Below are 20,471 nucleotides of genomic sequence, written 5' to 3'. Positions count from 1 at the left end.
TTACTGTGATTCACAACTGAAGGCAGATCAAGGCACAAGTTCCTGATTACAAGGTAACACAAGCTCTTCAATTTTATTACAGTAAAAACATTTCACCAGAGTTTTCAGAGTCCATCACCCTGTTTCTCTCTCTGAAAGCCTTTCAATTTAAGCACATGGAAATTTGTAGTAATTGTTTCTTAGCACTGTTTCCATTAGCTGCAGTTGCAAAGCAAGCTTTATCTGATTGTGTGGTGGATGGAAACTTCAGTCTAAAATTCAATGGCTGAAGGCTACATGAAGTTTATTCATTAGTCATAGGAATGAAGAAGGTAAGTATGTTAACTCATAAGAATGAGAGTTATTGTTAGGGGCAATATTTAAGAATTTGTATATAACAGGCATTTGAAATGTATGATGAAATTTCTAATGTATTATGGTTTTAATTTATGATTCTGCTTTTCAGTAACTAGTGAAAACAAGAATATGTTTGCTTCATTAAAATGATCTTGAATTTAAACTGCATATTTTATTATGGGATTTGATTTCAATATAGTAAGCAATGCAGTTTTTAATCATCAGTGTTTCTCTTTAAGTGAACTGTTCTGTTAATATGAAGGTAATTTGAGCACTTTTGTACAATGAAATGGTATCCAATATCATTGAACAACCATTCTTCCTATATTAAAACCATGCAAATTATTCCAGAGTGTTATGGACTGTTTCTTGGCTGAAGTAAAAGCAGTTTCCTTAATGCTATTTATTGCTAGCATCTGAAAAACTGGAAAATTGTTTTCTGATAATATCATTTCATAGTTGACTGTATGGGCAATCGGATAGATTACTTTTGGATTTTCTTGGAATGAACTGATGAAAGTGGGAACGGGCTTGTGAAGTACTGCACCTCTTCTTTGTTCTATGATGACAGAATTTTTTAGGGATCTGATTTGAATATCATGGAAACAAAACTGCATGAGAAATACGAGGCTGTGAAGAAGAAATTAAAAGAAAAAGTTGTAGTGGCCTCAAAGAAAACTTGAAGGAAAATGTTAGTTATCTCTGTTTTCTATATATAGGACCATAGACATGAACTTTTACACAATATATGACGCCACATGCAGCTGAGTTTTATAATGCCCTTGATTGGAATAATGCATAATATGCTTCTAATTACATTGAAACATATATAATGTAGTCTCATAGGATCAAGCCTTAAGTGTCAAACCTCCTGTTTCTTTATAAAGGGAAAGTGCAGAGTGGATTTCCTCTGTGACCTTTTATATTCCAGATTCTGTAATTTTTTTGTTAGTTTGTTTCTTCTCCCTTTTCTCCTTGGGATCTCAAACAGATAATTTTTGCTTCTGATTATATAAATGCTGTACACATTAATTTGATAAATAAGAGATATAGACTAAATGTCGCACAGTTTTACAATTGGTTGTCAATCATAGTATATTTTGACCAGACAGTATCATAAAATCTTGCTACTATGCTCATACTAGAGAGTTATTAATGTGCTTTTTAAGTACTCATTTTTATGAATGATGGAAAACCTTCTATGGTTAAATGGTGGAGCACTATGCTTCAGAGAAAACTTTGTACTTCCTTGTAGACAACATGCAATGTAAAGAGGAATACATGGCATGAAGGAGGAAAATATACAGCTTTTTTCTTATAATCAGATGCATCAAAGTCGTTCAGTGTTGACAGCCAAATTGTACTCTGTTTCACTCTATAGTGACACCCTGAAGGCGAGGGGCTGGGGGCAGTGCAAACTCCCGCTTCTCCCCCCTCCCCCAATAAAACCTCTTAAAATGAATAATATCCAAACTGAAGTGACTTTAAAAAATCAGCTTGAACTGAAACCCAAATACTAAAATGCCTTAATCACAAGCAATATGATTGCATGGTGTAACTACAAGGTAAGGTTAAGATTTCTTTGCTGCCTTAACTATGCATTATCATTCTTTAGTATGAGGAGGTGGTGGTTTGGGTTGGTTGGTTGTTTTTTGTTTGTTTGTTTTGTTTTGCCCTTCAATTACTGATAACTACTCTCAATCTTAACTTATTTTATGTAGTAGAATTTTTTGGTTTTCCCCTTTTATGTGTGAATATATGCATTCAGATTCCCCATGAATAAAAATAAGAAACATTTTGCCTTTCAAGACCTGATTTTCAAGGTCTTTGTTTCTTCTGTATTGTTCTACTATAAGAGATAGAAATAGCATCAGTTTTTGCAGGGGAAATACAATATTCTAATTTAGAGCTAAATCCTGCAGACATTAAAAGAGTAGTATTTTATTGCCATGACACTTAGACACTAAAATGGTGACTTCAATAGGGCCATCCATAGTATTAAACACTAAGTTTAGTAGTAAGCGTTTGCAGGATTAAGCCCTTAGGACTCAGCAGATAAGTAATGAAGGAGACAATCATTTCCAATTATTTAAAAATATATTTATTTGTACTCTCCACATCTATACATATTTTGTATTTATTTGGGGACTTAAGTTACTTATTTTTAAAAATAGCTTTTCAGTTCACCGTAGAGAACAAAATACAAATACCACTAGAGGTCAATACCTGTATTCACATACACAACTAATATGCAAGCACGTGACTCCCTTTGACCTGTTCATGGGAGCACCACTTGCACAGCAGAGAGCAGAATTTCGCCTGCAGTGTGTTACAAATTCTATTAAAAAAACTGGAAAAAAGAAAAGCATCACTCAGCAAAACAGCAATATTTCAACAGATAATGAATTAAAAAGAGTATACAATGGGTTAAATCCTGGCCTCATATAAATCAGTGGCAAAGCTCCAGTTTATTTTTGTGGGGCCAGGATTTAATATGTTCCTAAGATCAGGAAAACTTAAATAGCATTCTCAAAAACAAAGTAGTTGGATTTCTTTTTTTGTCAGTGATTGATCCATCTGTCTGCTAATTTATGTAAGTTTTTATGAGACACCCACAATTGTAGTAACTGAGCACCTAAAAAAAAAAGTAAATACGTAAGAATATAATAGCTTGCTCACTCATTATCTCAGAATCAGGCTCTAAATTGCTTGTAAAATATTGATGGGAAAGTTGAATTTTGGGGGTTTCCCAGTTTCCCAGTTTTTGATGTATCTTTTTCTGTTCTAGACAGTTTTAACCAAAATTAAATTATTTCCCATTACCTTGATTCTTTGTATTTTGTTTCTATCCTTGATACAACTTAAAGTTCATTTTTGTGTTACAGATGTGGCACAGTTACTAAAACCAAATATTTCTGTGCCACTCAAGAACTAGCAATTAATTGTTACAATATAACCATAGACAACAGGTACAACACAATTAATATGACATCTCATTACTTTAAAAGAGACCACTTTGCTCTCCATTCAGCAGGGACTTGAACTTGCAGACTCTGGAGGGCATGATAAGATTTTCCAATAATAACATATTTATGTCCACACTTCAGCTCTCTTTGTATATAGTTGCACTTCAACTATTCAAGGAATATGGACTTGATCCTATAAGAAACCTAGGTACTAGGAGAGAACCCTTGAAGCTGTACACTATCTCATCTCATGAAGTTTGATCTTGCAAACTCTTCCTCCTGTGAGTAAGGACTATTCATTCCCATGAGCATAGGTTTGCAGGATCAGAACCATGGAGAGGTACTAGTACTGTTTGTTTATTACAGAAAGGATAGTTGCGGAAAGCAAAATTCTAAATGTTAAACTTCATTTTTTACAGTTTTAAAACATGGATGGATTGCTCATAACAAATGGTATATTCACTGTAGAAATATGTAGTATGTATAGCTACCATCCTCCCATTCTCAACCTGTAATATTCCTACACCAATATCTGTGACCAGAAAAAATGTTTCACTTTACTAAGGCCCAGATCCTTCAAATGTGTGTGTACTTAACACATAAATCATCCCATTTAAATCAATGGGATTACTCAAATGAGAAAATTTACACACAAGTGCTTGAAGGACTGAATTATTTGGTTTTTGGGTCTGACTGAATTGGGCTCAATGCAGAACCCAAGCTGGTGGGACCAAGGTGGCTGTGCCTTTGTGTTCAAGAGTTAAAGGTGCCTCCAAGTTTGTCCTCTTATGTTAGGATTTGCCTGGGCAGCTGTGATCATTTTTAGATAACTTTTATTATTTTTGTAAAGAAACAAATGCAGTTATGTTTTTTAAATGTTTAAATGAATTCCAAAAGATTTTGTAAACTCAAAAAATTTTGAGTCTAATAAAACATTAAGTTTTACCTCTAATGACAAATATTGAAAGTGCTGCTGAGCAGTATCACGGTTTGGATGGTCCTTGATCCATGTAGAGATGTCTGGCAGCAACAACGTGTTAACTACTGCTGTGTAGTGAATTTTCAGCTAATACACTTGGTTATATTTACCCCTTCAACAGCTAGGTGAACACTAGAGCTAATTAAAATTAACTTTAAAAGAGTTCTAGTTACCATAAGGAAAGACAAAGCAAATTCAGGGTTTTTGTTTGTTTGTTTTGGTTTTTTTTAAATATATTCCAAATAAGATCTGGGCAAATACTGAAGAAAAAATTACAAATGAAATATTTGCAGAATTCATATACACAAATATTTTTAATTATTCACCTGGCTCTGTGGCCCTGATTCATCAAAACTCTTAAGCATGTGCTAAATCTCATTGAGATCAAAACTCAAGCATGAGCTTTAATGCTTTACTAAATGAGGGCCTAAACAGTATTTATCAAATAATGTAAGGGAAAAATTACATTTTGATTAACTTTATTTGACCAGTTCTATCTCTGTTCCCAATATAACAACTTTTTGCATTACATTAAGATTGTGTAATGTATTTTAATGATGATAAAATGGGGTGTGTGTGTGGGAGAGATATATTGCATTATGAAAAGTTTATGAATATAATTACCATTACATATATAAAGTTAATAGACCACTTTTATAGGAGTAATGGTGTAATCCTATTTCCTGGACAAATTTCAATGTGAACATTACATTCTACCTTAGAATTCTGCCTGTGGTCTAACCTGATTCAGGGCCTAGAGCAGGATCTTTACTAGGATTAAAGATTTTCAAATGAGGGTTCATAGATGTAGAGATGAAGAAAGGAACCATATAAACAATTGTTACCAATAATTATTTTCAGAGTAGCAGCCGTGTTAGTCTGTATCTGCAAAAAGAACAGGAGTACTTGTGGCACCTTAGAGACTAACAAATTTATTTCAGCATAAGCTTTCATGGGCTACAGCTCACTTCATCGGACGCATAGAATGGAACATATAGTGAGGAGATATATATACATACAGAGAACATGAAAAGGTGGGAGTTGCCCAACCAACTCTAAGAGGTTAATTAATTAAGATGAACTGTTGTCAGCAGGAGGAAAAAAAATGTTTGTAGCGATAATCAAGATGGCCCATTTAAGACACTTTGACAAGAAGCTGTGAGGATACTTAACATGGGGGGGGGGGGAATAGATTCAATGTGCGTAATGACTCAGTTATTTTGTTCCTCATTCTTGTTTTCATCTCTACCCTTATTCTCTGCCCAAGTACGTAGGAAAAGGTGAAAGTTAAACCCTATTTCCAAAGCTTGTGTTCGGGGAGGAAGAAACAAAGAAACATGTTGGGAGTTCCCTATGTAGCAGCTTTGTATGTATGTCAGAGTTGGGTGTTGGCTCTTTCAGCACAAAATTAAATATGGACATTCCTATAGTAGATCTTGCCCGGCTAAAGCCAGGCTGGTGAAGTATCCTGGGTTTCATATATTTCCTGAACAGTAGGCTTGATCCATCAGACCATAGTGGACATATATTATATATGTTCTGGATATGGCATGGAAACAAGTGGATATTAGTCTCCCTAAAATCATCTTTGTTTTGAAGAGAAGTTCTTATACCCTTAACAAAGCTGGAAAAGAACATCTGCTGTTCTCAAACTTATCTTTTTGGTTCCGTTCTGATTGTATGATATCTGGATTGTGGTCAAAAGAAGATACTGCACTTAGGTGGAATATCAGAAGCAGGGAATATGGCACTCTGAAGACTTGATTCTAATGGGTACAAGAGAGCCCCTGGCTAAGCTCACCTATTCTTGTAGATGTTGTTGCTGTTAGTAATACCTTACAGATAAGAAATGATACACTGAAGACAAAGAATGGGTAAATGAGCTCTCTGATTTAAAGGTGAGTCCCGTTGAAATAGGATTGATTGATTTTCTAGGAAAATTGTAATAGGAACATCTCAGTAATTCAGACACAAGGAGATAATGTGGTAAAAGGGTAGAATATGCATAGATTCCTGATGGTTAAAATGATAGTTAAGTGGTCTGTGAGGGTATGTCTACGCTGCAATAAACACCTGCAGCTGGCCCATGTCAGCTGACTTATGCTCACAGAGCTCAGGCTGCAGGGCTGTAAAACTGTAATATAGATATTCAGGCATGGGCTGACCCAAAGCCTGGGCTCCAGCCCAGGCCCAAACATTTACACTGCAGTTTTATAGCCTTGCAGCTCAAGCCCCACAAGCCGGAGTTAGCTGATGTGAGGTTAGATATATCCTGAGGTACCAAATATTGGGTCTTTAGAAAATCCTTGTTTCAGATATTGGTGAATGTGGTGGTAAAGTTTACAACAGAGTTAAGGTGATTGTATTAGTGGAGTATACTACAAAAGATTTTATGCAATTAGTATTAGAGAGAACCCACACTGAGCCCTGTCCAATGCCAGGGAAAACATAAAATCTGTCATGACTGAAAGAATTCATATAGTTTGTAATGAGGTGTGAGAAACATGGAATTGTGAAAATGCCAAATGCCCTCCGTCCTTCACTGAAATGAACACAGGCAGATGTGTACTCCTGCTTGGACCCACAATGAAACTTATAGGGCTCTATGAGGGTGCTAGGGTATACCTGTGCACAACTCATTGCAGAGCCAGGACCTATATTATAGGCAGTGCTACTAGCAATGTCTGTTACTAAAGTTGTCGAACACTTCCCATTGTAAGACCCAGTTTATAGTTTACCAAGATTGAGCTGTTTGGGCTGAAAATTTCCATGCTAGGTGTGTGCCTCAGGCTGAATTTATGTATTTATTGGAAAATGTCGCCCAGAGTGACTCGGCTGGTTTTGAGAATGAGGTTAGAGAAAAATACATTGTTTTGCCCATGGTAAAATACATTGTTTTGCCCATGGTAAAAAGTCATGGTGACCTTTTTCTTTGAGATGCTTTAGCAACCCCCATGTTTAGGAGTAAAAACTTGAAACTTGGCAGGGGGTTGCCTATGGGTACCTGATATAGAGGGCTACATAATTTAAAAAAAAATCTTGTCATTGCTCTTTTGTACAGCTCTCTATTACTTAACCACCATCTCTGGTAGAGCTGGGAAAGTGAGAGGAAAAAGTATCAAAATTGATTTTTTTTCCTGTTTATTTTTCAAAAATTTGAAACTTTGCAGGATTTTTTTGGAACCTCCCCACACCCAAACCTAGTTTTACACCATACCTGGTTCCTCGTGAAATTTTGATTTTATCCCTAAACTGTAACTGTTCTTTCAAACACTCAAACCCCCCACCCCCCAAAAAACCCACCTCCCCTGCCTATTAGGGTGACCAGATGTCCCGATTTTATAGGGACAGTCCTGATATTTGGGGCTTTTTCTTAAATGGGGTCCTATTTCCTCCCACCCCCTGTCTCGATTTTTCACACTTGCTGTCTGGTCACCCTACTGCCTATACTTCATAATAGCAACGCGATGCTTCAGGGTGTGTCATGCTGGGATGGTTGTGGCAGGAGCCGCAGCAAAGACACTTCAGCATGGATGATGCACACCGTAACCTTGCTGTGACTCATTGCTAAACTGCTGTGCAAATGAGCCACAGCTTGTTCCGCGAGCGTCCTGCAGAGCCTTCTGATTGAAGATGAGCCATAAAGAGAGATTAAGTCACCGATAAGGGGAGTGGAACATTAACCACCCCCTCTCCAGCAGTGGTCCAAGGATCAAGTCTTTATGGAGCCCGGCAGGAGGAGATGGAGATGCCCGCTTGGAGGGACCTCCTCTTCTCGCAGCTAGGCTCGGTGTGCAGGAACAGCAGGCGGGGAGGGGGATGGCGACACCCTGGTCACGAAGGGCTGTCAGGAGGGGATGAGCACAGAGACCTGCAAACCAGTCCCGATTCCCAGCCCCCGGCGAGCGGGAGGAAGCAGGACGAGATGAAAGTCCCGCTGAAGGTAAGGCGAGTCCCGCCGTCTCCTGGGGGGAGGGGGCGTGTTAGGGTGCGACCCTTAGTTGTCCTCCTCTGCAGCTTCTCCTCCCTGGTCCTAGGGCTCGCCTGCTTCCTCCCGGTTCTGCTCTGCCACCTCTGCCCGTAACCCTTTACAAGCTGACCCACGTTCCAAGCACCCAGCCCAGCTGCTTTAGGCAGCACCAGGGAGAGAACGTGGGTGCGGCAAGTCTGGTTCTGTGCCCTAATTTGCTTTGATGTGATTTATTGTATCTTGAAAGCTTTTCTCTCTCTCCACCCCCGGTTCATTTTAATATCTTGTGGGGGAAGGTTCTATTACTGCTCTATGTTGTGCTACAATGAGCCATGTATTGTGGATGTAAAGTGTATGTTTGGCGTTATCAAAATGGATTTACACAGACTGAACCCTGGGGGTGGCGGAGAAACGATCCCCCAATTATTCCGTGGCAGGGATCGAGATGAGGACAGAGCTGAAGGGATTCTGAAGAAACACAAAAAGAACAAAGTCTTTAATCAGGCAAAACTCCCATTGACTTAAATGGGACTATCCTCTGAGTAAGGAATGGATATCCGTCTCCCTAGAGCAGTTGACCTAATGGATCTACAATGCCTTTAGATAAGACACTTTTTTTTTTTTTGCGCTGGTTGGGGATATTACCTGCTGTTTAATGAGTAGCTGTGTTTAATGAGTAACGTTTACATTCATTTGTAACCAACAACACATTTAGCTTGAAAGTGAAAAATGACATGGAGGAGAGAATGGGTTCCTTGGGTCTCCATGCTGTGAGAGAAAACATTACACTCTAGCATACTTAAATGTAAATCAATTTTCATGTGTTTTTTTTTTAAATAGTTTTGTTTTTTGGTGCTAATGATTGTAGATGTTTGTGTAGATATGGACTTGTACCATCAGATTCCCCATTTTTTAATTTAATTTTATTTAATATTTGTATTGTGGTAGTAGCCAAAGGCCTCAAGCAAAATTGATGTTTAATTACACTAGCACTGTACAACAGTGTTCCCAACCCCAAGTATTCAAATATCCTGAGTCAGGCACCAAAACATCTTGTGGTTTTACACTATATAAAAATTGCCTTCTGGTTTTTGAGCCGTTAGGATTTCAATTTTCTGTGCAACTGTGATCTCTACAAATGTCTTTAAAAAGTTAGAGATGAGAGTCACATGCTTCCAGGATCTGTAGCTTTAAGAAAAACACATACCATTCAGGTTTCAGAGTGGTAGCCGTGTTAGTCTGTATCAGCACCTTGTGGCACCTTAGAGACTAACAAATTTATTTGGGTATAAGCTTTTGTGGGCTAAAACCCACTTCATCAGATGCATGGAGTGGAAGATACAGGAGACAGCACACGAAAAGATGGGAGTTGCCTTACCAAGTGGGAGGTCAGTGAAAAATCACTTTTGTAGTGCTAATGAGGCCAATGTAATCAAGGCGGCCCATTTCAAACAGTTGACAAGAAGGTGTGAGTATCAGCAGGGGAAAATTAGTTTTTGTAGTGACCCATCCACTCCCAGTCTTTATTCAGTCCTTATCATGCAGTTTGAGTTGGTGACACGCTATATAGACCCATCTGTTTTGCATCCTTCCGCAATAGATCACAAGCATAATCCCTTCAGAGTCAGTTAATAAAATTCAGTATTGTTTGTAGCCACTAAGAGGAGAGATATATCTGCAGTCAAATACGATGCCTTTGTGCAAACAATCGTGCGTGAATATCATTTTAAAAGTATAAAATAAATCTTCTTGAACTCCACTAAAAATGGGGCCAACACTTTACATCTTGGGTCTCTATTCCACTAAATTCCTATCTGGGCACCTAAATAAGAGCTGATTTTCAGTGGTGCTGTGCAGTACAGCTCTCATGGAAATCAATGGGAGTTGTAGTTCTCAGCACCTCTACAATCAGCTTACTTTTATTTAGGCGCTTAAATATGGCTTTAGGGGTCTAACTTTTAAGTATCTAAGATTGGAATTATTGGCTATGGTTTAATTATTTTTAATGGAAGGACATTTTGTGTTTTCAAACCAATTTACTGGATTCCTTTTGAATTGCTTGTGGTATATTATAACAATCTGGGAACCTACTGTGTTTATCTGAAGTGATAAGGATCCACATAGTGGCAATTTAGATCACATTGTTAAACTTCTTCATAGATTTCCACCCCAACTTCAACCCATCCGTTAAACTATCTCTAGAACACTCCCAGGTTAGTTCAACTTCCTGGACCACACCACAATCAGCTTCAACAATGGAACCCTACAGGCAACTATATACCAGAAACCCACAGATCACCACGCCTACTTTCATAGATCCAGTAACCAGCCCAAACACACCTAGCAATTTGTTATCGACAGCCAGGCACTTGGATACCACAGAATATTTTCCAAAGAGGAAAATTACACACCTTAATGCACTTAAAATTGCCTTTACCAAACAAGGACACTCCACCACAGAAGTAGATCACATGGGCCACCTAATACACCAAGAAAACCTGCCTCAATACAGAACTGAAACCCTCTCCAACTGCCCACCTGTGGTTGTTACCTACCACACCACCTATATAGGGTATCATTAAACAATTACAACCTATACTTGATGGGGACCACCTCCTGAAAGAAATCTTTCCCGAGGTTCCCTTTCTGGCCTTCAAACAACCCCAGAAACCTTTCTAACACAGGGGTTATCAAACTGAGGGGCCTGACCCCTTAGGGGGCTCGTGAGCTGTCAGTCTCCACCCTCAAGCTCTGCTTCACCTCCAGCATTTATAATAGTGTTAAATATAAAAAAAGTGTTTTTAATTTATTGGGGGGGGGGAGTGTCACACTCAAAGGCTTGCTGTGTGAAAGGGGTCACCAATACAAAAGTTTGAGAACCACTGCTCTAACATCATCATAGAAGCAAGCTCCCCACAGACCAGGACATGCCAACTTAAAGTGGCACCAGATCATACCAGAACAACAAATGGAAAAACCCCCCGACACATCTCCTCTGCTACAATGATCAACACCCTCACAACACACCTTACGAGATCCATGGGTCCTACACATGCCTATCCCAACATGTGGTGTACCTCATCCAGTGCACTAAATGCTAACAGACCACTTCACCTTGAATGGTTGGTCCCTTGAAATATGTACTATTCTAATCTGTTCCACCTCCTATTTAGCTGTAACATTCTGAGTACAATTTCCAGACCTGAAGAAGAGCTCTGTGTAAACTTGAAAACGTGTCTCTCTTATCCACAGGTTTGGTCCCGTAAAAGGTATTACCTCACCAACTTGTCTCTCTTATATCATGGGACCAACACAGCTACAACAGCACTGCAAGCAGCTATTACACTAGCTGAGGTTTGCCTAATACGCTTGCTCATTGATATGGGACTATTGTTGAAGTCCTTGTAACTGTTATATTCAGGAAAATAGGAGCTGCCCATGTCAGTCTAGTGCAGTATGTGGAGAGACAAGGTGGGTGAGGTAATATCTTTTATTGGACAAACTTCTGTTGGTGGAAGAGACAAGCTTTTCAGCTTACACAGAGTAATCAGTACCAGATGTTAAAGAGGAAGTATAGGATATCTTGTAGTGAGCAGTTCTAGGAAAAGGAATTTTTCCCCCTTAACACTCTCTCTCCTCAGTCAATTTTATAAAATCATAGAAATGTAGGGCTGGAAGGGGCCTTGAGAAGTCATGAAGTCCAGCCCCCTGTGCTGAAACAGGACCAATTATACCTAGGCTAGCCTTGACAGGTGCTTGTCCAATGAGTTCTTAAAAATCTGGGATTCCACAATCTCCTTTAGAAGCCAATTCCAGAACTTAACTATGCTTAGAGTTGGAAAGCTTTTTCCCCCTAGTATCATAGGTGCTGACTCCATGGGTGCTCTGGGGCTGGAGCATGCACAGGAAAGAAATAGTTGGTGCTCAGCTCCTTTCCCTCCCCCTGAGCACCTCCCACCAGCTGGGATTAGCTGTTCAGTGACATGCAGGAGGTGCTGAGGGGGAGAAGGCAGAACGGGACAGGAGTGGGAAGAGGCGGGGCAAGGATGGGATGGAGGGGAGGCCTGGGACAGAGCACGGGTCAAGCACCCCCGGGGAAATTAGAAAGTTTGCACCTATGTGTAGGATTTCTTTTTGATTTTGAGGTCATTAAAGAGCTCCTGATGGTCTCTTATATTCTTCCTATCTTTCCTTTGCATCAGGATAGTTTACAGTTGTGCCTCAATATTTTATCCTTGAGAAGCTGCCAGCTCTCCTGAACTCCTTTTTCCCTTAGATTTTTCTTCCCTTGGGACCTTACCTAAGAGTTCTCAGAGTCTGTTTAAAGCCTGCTTTTTTGAAGTCCATTGTCCTTACCATAGGCACTGACTTCCCCTCTTTCCTGTGGGTGCTTGACCCACCTCTGCCCCTGGTCCCGCCCCCACTCCACCCCTTCCGTGAGGCCCTGCCCCTTCCCCGCCTCTTCCCACCACTTCCCCAAAGTCCACCCCCAACTCCGCCACCTCCCTGCCAATATTCCAACTCCTTCCCCAAATCTCCACCCTGGCCCCGTCTCTTCCCCACCTCCTTCCCTGAGCATGCCACATTCCGGCTCCTCCCGCTCCCTCCTGGAGCTTGCTAATGCTGCCAAACAGCTGTTTGGTGGCGGCCAGGTGGGAAACGTTGGGAGGTAGGCGGAGGAGCAGGAATGCAGCATGCTTAGGGGGGAAGGAGAACATAGGGTGGGAGGGGAAGCTTGCTGCTGGTGGATGCAGAGCACCCACTAATTTTTCCCCATGGGTGCTGCAGCTCCGGAGCACTCACAGAGTCAGCACCAATGGTCCTTACTTTACTGGTCTCATTCTTTTCTTTCCTTAGAATCTCAAAATCTGTCACTTCATGATCATTTTCACCCAAGTTAACTTCCACTTTCAGATTTGCTACCAATTTCTCCCTGTTGGTCAGAATCGAGTCTGTATCCCCAATACATTCTAAGAACTTACCAGAAATTTTGTGTGTTGCCGTATTACTTTTCCAACTAATGTCTGGTAGATAAAGTTCCCCATTGCTACCAGTTCATGTGGCTTGGATATTTCTGTTATTTGTCCTAGAAATGCCTCATCCGCCTCCTTCCTGATTTGATAGTCTATAGTAGACCCCTACCATGATGTCATCCCTATTTTTTATCCATTTTATATTTACTCAGAGTCTTTCAACTGGTCTGCCTTTGACTTCATTCTGGCCCACAGAGCAAGTAAATATATTCTTGATGTATAGTGTAATACCTCCTCCCTTTTTATCCTGCCTGTCCTTCCTGAAAAAGCTACACCCTTCTATACCAATATTTCAGTCATGTGACTTATCCCATTAAGCCTCTGTGATGCCAATTAAGTCATAATTTAGATTGTGTGCTAATACTTCGTTTTTCCTATTTATTCTCCATACTCCTTGAATTTGTGTATAGACATCTGAGCTGTTGAGCAGATTCCCCCACTGATTTCCCTCTTGTTGCTCCTATGATCCTATTGTAATTTTTCATGTCTCCCCTCTCCCCAACATTTAGTCCTCTGTTAATGTCACCTAGGGTGACCAGACAGCAAGTGTGAAAAATCGGGACTGGGGTGGGGTGGGGTAATAGGAACCTATATAAGAAAAAGACCCAAAAATGGGGAAATCAGGACATCTGGTCACCCTAATGTCACCTGTTTTATACTTATGCTTAGGTCACCTGTCCCCTTTGAACCTAGTATAAAGCTGTCCTCACTAGGTTGGCAAGTCATTGTGCGAAGATGCTCTTCCTCTTCTTGGTGAGGTGGACTCCATCTCTTTAAATGTACCTATGTATCTGTCAGGGTTAGGGAGAACAAAGGAAGACAATAGCAGTTTAAAATATTTTCTGATTTCTCTTCTATGTCTGTGACAATCCAGGTGGAAGTATAAAGGTCTAATAATAGTTTTAGAGACTAGCAGATAACCAAAGTATATGGGTCAATATTCTTTCTGTCCATAGAACAAAGTCTGATCTCACTAAATCTGTGTCTGGGTGCATGTGCACGCTATTACAAAGTACTTACAGGATTCCACATTTAGCCTTGGGTAAAACTTCTAAAAGCCCCATTTTCAAAAGTGACATTTTCAAAAGCCTCTAGGAGCCTCAGTCCCATTGAAAATCAATGAAACCTAAGGTCTTAAGTCTCCTTTGAAATTGAGACTAGTCACCTAAGTCACTTAAGCATTTTTGAATTTTTTACCCCTTGTTTCTGTTCAGATGCCCCATTTTAATTAACAATGTGTTTTGAAATGACTTGGCCAAACCAGTGCAAAACACAATGTGGACACTCTTAATTCAATTTAAATTTTATATTGTTGTATACTGATTTAGCTTAATTTAATCACTCGTATATACTTTATTATTTATATAATATATATCAATCAAATTCAGAGTGCCACATTGTACTTTGCACGGGTATAATTAAATCATTGAAAAAACTGTTTTAAAGTTGAACCTGTGCAGCTTTGGAAGATAGACTGCCTTTCTGGCAATGATTCTCTGTTGCCCTGTATCTTGTTCAGGGGTGGCTCTAGACATTTTGCCGCCCCAAGCACGGCGGCATGCCGCGGGGGGCACTCTGCCGGTTGCCGGGAGGGCGGCAGGCAGCTCCGGTGGACCTCCCGCAGGCATGCCTGTGGGAGGTCCACTGGAGCCACAAGACCAGCGGACCCTCCACAGGCACGCCTGCAGGAGGTCCACCGGAGCCGCCTGCCGCCCTCCCGGCGACTGGCAGAGTGCCCCCCACGGCATGTCGCCCCAAGCACGCACTTGGAGTGCTGGGGCCTAAAGCCGCCCCGATCTTGTTTAGTTATTTTACACCAATGCAGCATGAATTCAAGGTAGGTGTAAAGCACATAATGTTAGTAACTGCATAAGATGCAAGGCAAAAGAGAGTCTAATGTATTTGTAAAGAACTTGGGGGATATCTTAAGTATTAAATGTACTAGGCAACAACAAATTCTATTCTGCTGTCATTCTGTTTTTCTCAGTTGCTTCTGTGTACCACAGTGGCTGGTGTCTTAACAAAACATAATAGATTTTAATAGTCCTAGGGCCAGATTCATCCCTGGATAGTGTTGGCTCTTGCTCTGTTAGTGCTCCAACAGGGGAAAGTCTGCCTATGGAAAGTTGCAATGATGACTTCAGTAAGGAAATTGAATCCACTTTTCAAATACAGAAGAACCTAAAATATACGAACACCAGAGTTATGGACTGACTGGTCAACCAGACACCGTGTGAAACTGGAAGTAACCAATAAGACAGCAATAGGTAATAATATTACCTATTATTACCTTACCTAGCAGCACAGACACAGACACACACACACACAAAGCAAGTACCCTGCCTCTATTGCATCTTAAAGGCAGGCACATCTGGGCTGCCTGTCCTCACTCCCACACAGGGCAGCCACTTACAGAAATACACTGTCCAGAGCCAGCAGAGCAGGAGCAGTGGTGGGGTCTGTGCTGCTTTCATCCCTCGCCCCAAAGGGGGATGCACTGCACTGTTTTTACCCCCTCTCTCCTGGCATGGGCACATACTGTTCTCTCTCTCTCTCTCTCTCTCTCTCTCTCACACACACACACACACACACACACACACACACACACACACACACACACAAAAAGCTTGCAAACTCATGCTGGCACTGAGTAGGGAGCTCTGCTGATCCTGAAGCCTGGTGGAGGGAGCATAAGAAAACAGGGTCAGTTATGATTACTGATATCATAATATTGATATTTAAGTAAACATAACTATACTTTTGTTCCAAAATATTGGAATGTAGAAGTGAGGCTGAAATATAACCAGACCTTCTCCATTTTCTACTATTAGTTGGGGATAATCAGCTGGTTATAAAATAGTGCAAAGCACCGTGACATTTGTATAACTGTCTTTGGCTTTATGTGTAAGGGTTTGGTGTGAGTTACCTTGTAACCCCCTGCCTCAGTGAGGGAGGACTTGTTGGAACTAAACTCTATGTCGTCTCCATTTCAACTTGTGGAACTCCTTACCTGAGGAGGTTGTGAAGGCTAGGACTATAAAAGCGTTTAAAATGGAACTGGATAAATTCATGGTGATTAAGTCCATAAATGGCTATTAGCCAGGATGGGTAAGGAATGTTCGTCAGAGGCTGGAGGTGGATGGCAGGAGAGAGATCACTTGATCATTGCCTGTTAGGTTCACTCCCTCTGGGGCACCTGGCATTGGCCACTGTCGGTAGACAGATACTGGGCTAGATGGACCTTTGGTCTGACCCAGTACAGCTGTTCTTATGTACAGGCCAGTCTGATAGCTGCCCCTCCCCCACATCTCCTCAAAAGCTCTGCCAGCCTCTGTTTTGCCTTGCAGGTTACCCTTAGGTGCACTCTGACCCCAAACCTCATTAAAAAGCATTCCTCTGAAGTACCCAGCCCCTGTCACTGGACACTCCCAGAAATTACCAAATCTGCTGTCTCCAAAGTGACCGTATACACACCACCCTATTAGATCATCTGGGGATCAGCAATTTAATATATTGCACTGTGATGAACTTATAGTAAAACCAAGAATAAGTTTACTAAAAAGACCAGAGCTTAAGTGATACTAAGCAAAGGTAATAGAAACCGAAAATAGTTACAAATAAAACAAAAGTATAACACACTTTCTAGAGACTAAAATTTAACAGGCTACAATCCTTGTCGAAGGCAATTTTTCCCATAAAGCCACCTCTCAGTATCACCAACCCACATGACTGGGGATCCACCATTCATGGATACAGAAGATGCTGACTTCTTTGTTCCCTCAGTGATGGATAACCATGTCTCTCTCCCTCCCCCTGCCTTTATAGTTCAGTAAACCTTTGAAAAGCATTCTTGCTGTTGGTTCCCACAGTGCTGGTGCCAGGGACTCTTTTCTCATCCTCTTGTTATTTTGCTGTTCCTGTTGAGTTTAGATGCAAATGTTAGATTCCATTGGCTTTGGCCTAGCGTGCTCCATTTACATTCCAGATTTAGGCAGACAGGCAAATCAAAATTCCTTTGTCTGGACAAACTTGTTTACCAAGCTTGCCTTGTTTCATGGTTTGAGCATATTTTTATACCCACAACTTTTTAATTGTTATCTGTACGTACACCATGCAATGATTAGGATGACCAGTATAAGTTTTCGTTTCATTCTTTACACAAAATTCTTTATAGATAAATACCATGACAACAATGTGTTAGGTATAGTGAGTTTGTGAGGCCTGATAGGCAGTGCTGCTATATGACAGTGAACTCTTTGCCAGTGGGCATTGAGGGGTTCTTAGGGTCAGAGCTGGAACTTAAGGAATTTTGTTGACTCCACAGAAAAGGTAGAATCCAGTTTGCTTCCTCTCAGCTGTGCTGATTCTGCAGGACCAACAGAAGTAAAGACTACTAAAAATATGCATCATTGATTATTTTACTTAATGAAATGTTGTTATCCTGACGGGGGGCTGTAATAATAGGGACTCCAGTGTTGCAGGTGGAGTACAAACACACAGGAAGACTTTGCTGCTGCTCTAAAGAGCTCATAAACTAAGGCCTGGTATACGCACAATTTCTGTACCAGCATTATTATTAAAATTAATGGCATGGCTTTTTTTAACCGTTATATCAGGACGAGCCCTTGTGTGCATACAGTAATACCGGAATCAAGGTATCTGAGGCCTGGTCTACACTACACGTTTAAACCGATTTTAGCAGTGTTAAACCGATTTAACGCTGCACCCGTCCACACAACGAGGCCCTTTATATCGATATAAAGGGCTCTTTAAACCAGTTTCTGTACTCCTCCCCGACGAGAAGAGTAGCGCTGAAATCAGTATTACCATATCGGATTGGGGTTAGTGTGGCCACAAATCGACGGTATTGGCCTCCGGGCGGTATCCCACAGTGCACCATTGTGACCGCTCTGGATAGCAATCTGAACTCGGATGCACTGGCCAGGTAGACAGGAAAAGCCCCGCGAACTTTTGAATTTCATTTCCTGTTTGGCCGGCGTGGAGAGCTCATCAGCACAGGTGACCACGCAGAGCTCATCAGCACAGGTAACAATGCAGTCTTCTGAGAATCGAAAAAGAGCTCCAGCATGGACTGCACGGAGGGTACTGGATCTGATCGCTGTATGGGGAGAGGATTCCGTGCTAACAGAACTCCATTCCAAAAGACGAAATGAAAAAACATTTGAAAAAATTTCCAAGGCCATGATGCAGAGAGGCCACACCAGGGACTCAGTACAGTGCCGTGTGAAAGTTAAAGAGCTCAGACAAGCCTACCAGAAAACCAAAGAAGCAAACAGAAGGTCCGGGGCAGGGCCGAAAACATGCCGCTTCTACTCTGAGCTGCATGCAATTCTCGGGGGGCCCGCCACCAGTACCCCACCCCTGTCTGTGGATTCCGAGGTGCGGGTGGTAATCTCAGCCATGGCTGAGGATTCTGCGGACGGGGAAGATGAGGAGGAGGAAGAGGAAGACGAGCTTGCAGAGAACACACAGCACTCCATTCTCCCCAACAGCCAGGAGCTTTTTCTCACCCAGACGGAATTACCCTCCCAAGCCACTAGCCCAGACAATGAAGCCATAGAAGTGACCTCTGGTGAGTGTACCTTGTAAATATAAGACATGGTTTAAAAGCAAGCGTTTTTTAATGATTAATATGCCTTGAGGTTTTGGGATGCATTCGCAGCCAGTAGAGTTATTGGAAAAGTCTGTTAACATGTCTGGGGATGGAGCAGAAATCCTCCAGGGACATCTCCATGAAGCTCTCCTGGAGGTACTCCAAAAGCCTTTGCAGAAGGTTTCTGGGCAAGGCAGCCTTATTCCGTCCTCCATGGTAGGACACTTGACCACTACTTGCATGTAGCAAGTAATCTGGTATCATTACATGACAAAGCCTAGCTGCGTATGGTCCCGGTGTTTGCTGGCATTCAAGCAACATCCGCTCTTTATCTCGCTGTGTTATCCTCAGGAGAGTGATATCGTTCATGGTAACCTGGATGAAATTCAGGAATTTAATTAAGGGGACAGAGATGGGCATTCCTATTGGGCTGTTTGCCTGTTGCTTAAAAGAAATCCTTCCTTGCAGGTAGCCAAGCAGGGGGAGGGAGGGGTATGATTGGCACTGAGCTTTTTCGCATTTGGCTAGCAGGGATCTTCCCTGCTACCAGCCACGCGGTGGGGAGTGGGGAGAGAGGGGGGTATTTAGCAGTGATCTTCCATGATACCAGCCATGCGGTGGGGGGATGGGTAAAGCGATCATCCCAGATAATTGGGTGGTTTCTGCTGCTGCATGTTAACAGGAAAGAAGCAGCACTGAACAGGCTTTGCTTGCTATTTGGTAAAGGAGGGCGCTTGATATATGAAGGCTGCAGAAGCCGAAAGACAATGGCTTACCATGACCGCATGCAAGCCGAATTCTGCTGCCCGGACCTGCGTCTGTGAGATCTCTAATACCAGAGCCGCAGGCACTCAATATTAAGATGTAAAATGCGACCTTGTAGTGAAATCACATGTGCTATGTAAGGTGAATAGTGTTGTTCACCGTGAAAGAGTGTAAGCATTGTTCTGTAAAATGTATCTTTTTAAATACTTCTCTCCATTTTTTCCCTCCCTCATGCAGCTGCAAATTTTTCAAGCCTCCCTACTCCACCCCGAAGGCTATCTCAGATAAGGCGGCGGAAAAAAAAGACACGAGACGAAATGTTCTCGGAAATCATGGAAATGACCCGCAATGAAAGAGCTCATCTGAATGAGTGGAAGGACGTGGTATCAAATTACAGGAAAGATGCCAGTGAACGTGAGGACAGGAGGGACGCTCGAGATGAGAGGTGGTGGCAGGAAGATCAGAGGAGGCAGGATGCAATGCTGGGGCTGCTGCGTGATCAAACTGACATGCTCTGGCGTCTGGTGGAGCTTCAGGAATGGCAGCAGGATCACAGAGTGCCGCTGCAGCCCCTGTATAACCACCCTCACCCCTCACCATATTCCACATCCTCCTCCCCCAGACATGTAAGAACGCCCGCCCACTCCACCCCCGTGGACAGCCCAACCAAAAGGCTGTCATTATTGTGAAATTTTTATAGTGGCCTTTTCCTTCCCTCCTATCCTCCTCCCAAACCACACCCGGGCTACTTTGTCAGTTCTCTCCCTCTTTTTATAATAAATTAATAAAGAATACATGATTTTTAAAC

The 20,471-nt window shown here is 41.6% G+C and overlaps 1 protein-coding gene across 1 annotated transcript in view; it reads left to right on the top strand.

The window, feature by feature from the left end:
* The first annotated feature begins 7,960 nt into the window (after window positions 1–7,960).
* The window catches only part of TRPM6 (transient receptor potential cation channel subfamily M member 6), a 126,383-nt gene continuing 113,872 nt past the window's right edge, over window positions 7,961–20,471 (top strand). The window contains exon 1 of the mRNA XM_039545637.1: window positions 7,961–8,224. Within this exon, the coding sequence (XP_039401571.1) occupies window positions 8,024–8,224 (201 nt within the window). The 5' untranslated portion in view covers window positions 7,961–8,023. The remainder of the gene's footprint in view (window positions 8,225–20,471) is intronic.

Source organism: Mauremys reevesii, linkage group 6 (genome assembly GCF_016161935.1).
Source record: "Mauremys reevesii isolate NIE-2019 linkage group 6, ASM1616193v1, whole genome shotgun sequence".
Lineage (NCBI taxonomy): Eukaryota > Metazoa > Chordata > Testudines > Geoemydidae > Mauremys > Mauremys reevesii.
The sequence above is the reverse complement of the archived record's forward strand: the minus strand, read 5'-3'. Positions and strand labels throughout refer to the sequence as shown.